This window comes from Micromesistius poutassou (assembly GCF_964030765.1).
Source record: "Micromesistius poutassou genome assembly, chromosome: 19".
Taxonomy (NCBI): domain Eukaryota; kingdom Metazoa; phylum Chordata; class Actinopteri; order Gadiformes; family Gadidae; genus Micromesistius; species Micromesistius poutassou.
Genome location: NC_140289.1, coordinates 11,396,531 through 11,404,084, shown reverse-complemented (window position 1 = coordinate 11,404,084; position 7,554 = coordinate 11,396,531). Strand labels below are relative to the sequence as shown.

The window sequence follows — 7,554 nt, the reverse complement described above, 5'->3', positions numbered from 1 at the left end:
ATGATCAAACATATAATATATTGTCCATATGTCAGTATCTAAGATCCAAAGCGCCTTATAAATGCCATGAGTGCACATTTCTATTTGTTTGACAGCAGCTGAATGACACAGCCAGATGTTCCAAAGGGTTCCATTAATGGTGTCCACGGTTGACCTATATATATATATATAATAAATATCATAAATATATGGCCTATTGAGCCCTTTGAAACTGTACCCGTGATTAAGGGTTTTAAAAATAAAATTGAATTGAATTGAATATGCATGGTTGAGCCAGTACCATCTAATTTCATAGGAATGTAGAAGAGATACCACACGATTAAAAACACCAGGAGGTCATGGATTGGGCCAAAGACTTTATTTGAGGTGTTCATCCAACAACTACGTGAACAGAAGATAGAAAACCCCTCCAGAGCTGCTGTTGGAAGACGAAGCTATCGCAGGACAGAATGGAGTCTTGTACTACCCTCTTGTACTTTACATTATTGGTTTCTGATATATATATTCATATATATAAATATATATATATACGAAGGAAGGGAGGGAGGGGTACAGGTGAATGATGTGAGTGGGGGGGGTGGTGGTTGTTGGTGTGGTGAGGTGTGGGGTGGGGGGGGGGACATAGGTCAAGGGTTATAGTGGGTCAGAGTTCACTTCTGCTCGGGCATGAGATCGTCGATGGCCTGGCCGGCCTCCAGGCGCTTCTCCATGTCCACCATCAGTCGCACGCCGTCCACCACCATCTGCACCAGCTCCACCTCCGAGAAGCCCAGCCTGTCGGCGTTGGAGATGTCGAAGACTCCGCCCACTGCGGCGGTGTCAACGCCACCTGAATGAGGAGGAGGGGGGGGGGGGGGGGGTTGTTAGATACACGTGTAATGTATGCTATACGTCGAGGGTTTTTTTGGCGATATCTACTCTCATGTGTTCCGTGAGTTTGGAAGGTCTAAGGTCTGGCCGAAAGGTGGGGCCGGCGTCGTACAGGGTTGGGGTTAACGGTCATCTAGGGTGAACTAAAGGTGTCAGGGCTAGATTCATCTTCCCTTAGGGTTAGGGCTAAGGCTCCTTTACCTTTAAGGTGAGGTGTCAAGGGCACGGTTAAGGTCTAAAATGGGAGTAATCGACTTCTAGGGTCAGGGGTTAATGGCCATCTAGGGTTCAGGGTCGGTCATTTAGCGTCAGGTTTTCAGTGTCATGTACCTGTTCCACGCTTCTGGAGCCTCAACCTCTTGAGGATCTCTCCGAAGGACTCGTGCTTGCTGAGGTTGGGGATCTTGACGTGGACGCCGGCACGCAGCCCGGTGCCCAGGTTGGAGGGGCAGGTGAGCACGTAGCCCAGGTGCTCGTTCCACATGAACTCGTGTCCTCGGTCCTTGAAGAGGGACTCGATCTGCAATGACATCAGGAGGCGGTTTTTGTTTTGAGTGTGAAGCTATGAGAAGACATGGGGTTCCACATGGCTCGGGGGGGTCTCTGTGGCTGAAGGAATTGTATCGTTCCTTCAACTGGGTTATTATTTAGCAATTAGTTGTTATTATAGTCATTATAGCAATGGGTAATTAAAAACGAGTCTCTGTCGTGGTCGATTGATTGAGGCAGACGCTACAGCAATGAGTGGTGGACTCACATGTTGTGTCTCTCTTCATTTGAACTTGCAGGGTTTGGGAGCAAGGCTTCGTACCTTTGTGAGGCCGGTGCAGAAGCGGTTGAACACTTCCTTCATGTTGCCTCCCTTCTGCATGGAGATGACCCTGAGGTGGTCCTCCTCGTTGACCCAGACCAGGAAGGTCTTGCCCTCGTTGTGCCTGAGGAAACAGAACCATGTCACGCTACTGAGCTCCAAGCCAATCCAGATCCCAGATTGCTGACCGACAGAGACTTTATACATGTAATGGTGCAACAAAAAATATTCAACATTTATTAAAAAACATGTATAAATGACAAGGCCTAATGATTCATAGCCACGAGCAAGTTAGTGAAATACTTCTAATAATTTAGTGATCTATAACTCATTAAATATTGAACTACTAAATATCATTTAGTGAACTACTAGTAATTCACGTAGTGTGGCGTGATGCAAATAAGTTTGAGTTGGAGTCTCCTACAAATGGAGACCCCAGTGGCCAAACTGTCCACCCCATCTGGGTCTGGTTGGTGCCCTGGAACTCACCAGATGCCACGACCGTCGGGCCAGTCGCGGGCCATCCCGGAGGCCAGGAGCAGGGGGGAGACGGGCTTGTCGAACAGGAAGTGGTCGTCGATGAGCTGCTGCTGCTCCTCGTCTGTCATGTTCTTCAGGGCGTAGTACGTTCCCTTCAGGTCTCCGTCCAGGGCGTCCAGACCTGCACACAGCAAACCGCTTTTAAACCTTCAATCGCATCACTGCTGGGCTCTTCCACAGGGAATCCACTATTACCTGTTGATGCGACGTTGACTTCACTTTTCTATTGCTTTAACTATAACAGTTTTTTAGCAGACGCTTTGATCGAAAGCAACTGACAGTGAATACTGATCCATGTGATTGAGGAACCAGTAGGGGTTGGAGGGAATCTTGCTTTATAAAATACCTACAGGTAGACTGAAGACATTGTTGATAAAACCCAGTACCTTTCGTCTGGGTTTGGATCAAACCCCCTCCCCACCAGACTATCCCTCCCCCAATTTTAACACTGGCATATGCAGTGGCCGGTAGAAACTGCTAGGCTGATCTATCCATCATACATGTAGGTGGGACATGCCATTGTTTGATGTCATGAGAGGGTAGGTCTTTAAATGCCCTTTAAAGGCTGATCCACATCACCAATGTAGATGAAATAGAGGGCCCTTTAATTAAAGCTATAATTTAGGCTGTGAAGTCTAGAAAGAAAGGACTACCTGCAGTATCTCAACGCAGGGGGCAGCAGAGAGCATAAAATTTATATCAAGCAGGCACAGCACGTGCACATTAATCCTTGGGAATTACGTAAAAGGATTTTCTCAGTACCGTCTGTTACCTGCTAGGCTCTTATGACCGTTAGTAGCCTGTAAGCCATCCAGCTTCCTATCTCTTCATGTACTTTTCGACGCAGACTGAACTGTTAAATCTCCAATCAGTATTTTTGGCAGGCCCCACTCTGTTTTGATTAATCGTTTTTTTTTATTGAGCCTCATTGTTCTCATGTTGCCCTATTTGTTTGACTACTGGTCATTGCTACCGAGCCGAATGCGTGAGCACCACCACGACTCAATCAATACACAATTTAATCAAGACAAAGTGGCATTAGCAAAAATGCCACTTTGGTCCGATGTCAATTTCAACACAACCCTTTATTATTATTTTGTAACTCCAATTCCCAATCTGTACTAGTGTTGACGGGATCTTTCGATGGTGGATCATAAACGTAACTGTAGTATGTGTTTGCGCCGGCAGGGGGCAGCAGCGGACCATTAATGATTGATGCGTGCGCATGAACGGAGAAGCGGAGCTACGCACTTTGGAGGGAGAGGTCCTCGATGGCGCGTCGCTCTCCGCGGCTGCAGTGGGGCGGCAGGCAGAACCCGCGCACACTCCTCCCCGTCCTGACCCTGGAGCTCAGCACGTAGTTGGCGTCCAAGTCGTCTCCGCCCTGCCGTGCGCCACACGCACGGCCATCACATCATGTTAAAAAACGTGTGCGTGTGTACTAGGCTATACGTGTGTTTCTGAGTGTATGCGCGTGCGATAGTGCGTGCGATTATGCGTCTGCATGCGTACCTGCAGGTTGTCCGGGTTGATGTCGGTCTTGTGTTTGTCAGAGGGCTTGTACCCCCCGTGGCGGTCTTCGATCACGGGGTCCAGCAGCTCCTTGAACACCTCGTAGGTCTCCTCGTCTCCCGCCACGCAGCCCACCGTCATGATGAAGGGGTGGCCTGTTTCAGAAACATATCGTTGGTTATTATAATAACCTGTACGCAATAACCTGTACGTAGTGACCTGCACCAACGGTGTGTGTTCAACGAACAGTGACACTATAGCAGTCGTCCAATGTTATCAATGAGGTAGGCTAATTCTCCATATTTTATGCAGATCTTGATGATATTACCGGTAACCAATATATTACGACGATGTCCGTGTCCTGCTTAAGGTCACGTGATCATCGACCCTGCAATGGAACTTTTACCAGTGCTCGTTCATTCCTCCGCGAGATTATAAATTAAATATCGAACCAATCCGCTTCGGACGGCCGAGCATAAGCCGCCGTGCGCGGGCTGCCCGCTAGGGGGCGACCACAAGGTCACTGCTGGAGGCCCGCTGCGGTTTAGAGGCCTAGCGATGGACTTAGGTTTCCTCACGCGATGGAGAAATTACTGAGAAAACCGCGACGCAGTGACACGGACTTTGAGGGTCGCGGACGGATGGGCCTGGGGGAGGAGATAGGATGAGGGATTGGGGCTATTATACCTGGGTTGTCAATGCCGGTCTGGATGACGTCATCCAGGGTGAAGCCGCTGGGCGTCTCTTTGTCCCGCAGGTTGGAGTACATCTCCGGGGTGAGGATCTTGGCCATGTGGTTGTTGTGCTTGGTGAGGTCGGGGAACTCCTGGTCCGAGGAGTAGTTCATCTTCAGCTTGTTGTGCGTGTTACCGAACGGCATGGTTGGTTCACCTGATGGGGGGACAAAAATAACACAACGACACGATCACACACAAATACACACGCACGGCCCGACACGCACACACACAGCCGCTTAATGAGTCGCCCCGGCTTGGCACGCAGCGCCCTATAAAGCCGTCTGGAGGGATAAGGCAGCGGGACAAAGACTTATTATACAACACGGTGACGCAACCAGCCAGATAACGGCCGCTCAATAAAAAGCCCATTTAGCATCAAATTAACCCTCCGTGCGCCGTCTCGATGGGTTAACATCCACCCGTCTGCACGGGGGTGGATGGAGGTTAACCGAAATCAGGCGTGAAAGCCTTCGGTCCGCCGGTCAGATGATTTAAATAGGTGTGAGGTGGACTGATGGAGGAATGGCGAGGTGGGGATGCGGGATGGAGGCCTACTGCGGGTGTAGTAGGATCAACCCGGACAAGGTCGCCCGAATGCCGAGACGCAGCCCTGCACCGGAATCCAGACATCCCCCCCCAACAAAAAAACCCATTAGACAGCCGTCCAACGCGCAACGACGGACTATATTTAGCAATATCGCACTGTAGCCCTTCGTCTGTCAGTCCTGCAAAATATGAACCGTTAATTTTGGTTCATTGTGCAGCGAAGGAGTCTCCGTGTGCGCGCCAGTGTGTACGCGCTCTGCAAAAAAATACGCTCGACGTCTAGAGCGATTTAAAATCAAAGAAAAGCCTACCTGAAGACGCTTTTCTATGGGGAGAAAACAAGTCTGAGCAGCTTGGAGTGGAGCGAGGGTAAGCAGATCGACGTGAATACTGGTGTCCAGAATTAAGAAGCTTTGTTCGCTTTTATACGGAGCCGCAGCTCGCGTCTGATTGGCTCCTATTTCGAGTCCATTCATTCTATTGGAGAAAGAAAACGCAGCAGTCTCTCTACAACCCCCCTCCCCCACTCCAACCCCACCCACCCCCCCCCCACTCCCCATCTCTGGCTCACGGACAGATAGAGGTGAGGGGGGGGGGGGGGGGGTGAGGAGAAAGGGGGGAGGGGGGGGCTAGTCTCATCCTTAGTGACTTGACAAGTTTTCACCTGAAATGGTGGGGAGACAGAAAAACCTCAGATTCTAGCAGGGATAAACATGTTGGCGGGTCTCGCCTGCACTTCAGGACTGGAGTGCGAGTGTGTTGTTTATGGTGGGACTTTGTGTTTGTGTTTGTGTGTGTGTGTGTGTGTGTGAGTGTGACACAGACTGCGTGCTGAGATGATGCAGACAAGTGGTGTGGCTGTTGGACACTGTGGACAGCTTTGCTCTGCAGGGCACTCGGCCAATAGGAAGAGGATAATCTGAAGGGTGGAAGTGGAGGTTATAAGGCACGGGGAAGTGCTGCAGTACATGTTGTGACATCATCGCTTTAATCCAAATCTCAACCCTGGGACACTTCGTCCGGGCCCCCTGGCAGAGTGGACAGCACTGCGGTACTCATGTTGCACGACACGTAGCACCACAGTGCTAACATAGCCCGGCAGTGCTAACATAGCCCCACAGTGCTAGCATTGTACCACAATACCAAGGTTTACTAGCACAGGGAATACCCCATACAGGTCCTCCTGCAGGGTAGCATCTACAGTAGTACCACAGTGTAATCGCAGTACTATAACATAGGGAAGTACTAGTACCACAACATATAGCACTACACACTACCAGTACACCGGCGGTCCAGTACTGCTACGGTGCACTCTGTGACCCGCCAGAGCAGCACCTCCAGACCCACCTCCCTCCTCCATCCTGCGACTCTGAATAATTAATCCCTGTGTGTGAGTGTGTGTGTGTGTGTGTGTGTGCGTGTGTGTCTGTTGCGTTTGGTGGGTGTGTCTGTTTCTTTGTGTTTCTCGGAAACAGTCTTACTAATTAGTGATTAGTAATGGTGGGTTTACCAGGTAACAGCCGCTCACTGTGGATCGTAGGATCCCCATTCATTGCAAGTAAAATGCATCGACTACATAACCAATCGTTAATGACTCATTACGATATGGACGCTGCTCTCTGTGGCTGCTAGAGGGGAACCAGCGGATCACTGGAGCCCCCCTCGCAGCCTCCTGGCCCTGCTGTCGCGCTCCAGCCGGACTATTAAACACGGGGCCTCGGAGATGGACCTTGGACCGTTTCCCTGACAGGAACTCCTTCCCTATTGGCCGAGGGCTGAGCATCCTGTGAGTGTGGGACCACTGGGACGAGGGCCAAGTAGAAGGATGCTGTGCAGGTGATCATGTGACACCCAGTGATGACTTAACTGGATGGCAGAAACTGCATAGCAGCAGAACGTCTCAATCGATCCCCGACGGCTAAACGGTGGATTTCGTGCTCCAGATTTGGAATGCGCTAACAAGAAAAAAGCAAAAATAAATCATGGTGCGCCACTTTACCGTTAATGTTGGCCAACTGCTGAGAACTGTTTGTTCACCCTGTCTGTCCAGTGGGCTGATGGAATCAATGGGACGAGGTGACAGAACGTCCTCTGTAGAGGACGGTTCCCCTCTATAGAGGACGGTTCCTGACTGCCGCCGCCAGGAACCGGCCCCAGAACCTGTTCAGAACTCATGGTTCAGAACAGCAGCACAACACACCGGGCCTGCCAAACCACCGCCATTCAGAACCTCTCCTTCCTGCCGTGGTCACACACACACACACAGACACACTCAGAGACACACACACAGACACACAGACGCACTAAGCCCCTCCCCCCAGTCTCATTCACCCAATGCCTCATTTGCATATGAAGCCCATTTATTAATGAAACACAAGACGCTGTTGTTGACCAGAGAAACTCTCACGGTCTCTTTCTTTCTCTCTCTCTCTCTCTCTCTCTCTCTCTCTCTCTCTCTCTCTCTCTCTCTCTCTCTCTCTCTCTCTCTCTCTGTCTGTCTCTGTGTCTCTTCCTCAGAGAGATGACCACAGTAATAGA

The 7,554-nt window shown here is 50.3% G+C and overlaps 1 protein-coding gene across 1 annotated transcript; it reads right to left on the bottom strand.

The window, feature by feature from the left end:
* Positions 1-580: 580 nt before the first annotated feature.
* LOC311363578 (creatine kinase B-type) lies at positions 581-4,613 on the bottom strand (the record flags this gene model as incomplete). Its single annotated transcript, XM_084483534.1, has 7 exons — positions 581-829; positions 1,201-1,390; positions 1,682-1,805; positions 2,171-2,342; positions 3,473-3,605; positions 3,734-3,888; positions 4,421-4,613. 7 exons carry the CDS (start codon positions 4,611-4,613, stop codon positions 651-653), a joined length of 1,146 nt encoding a protein of 381 aa, XP_084339660.1. The 3' UTR covers positions 581-650.
* Between the last annotated feature and the right edge of the window lie 2,941 nt (positions 4,614-7,554).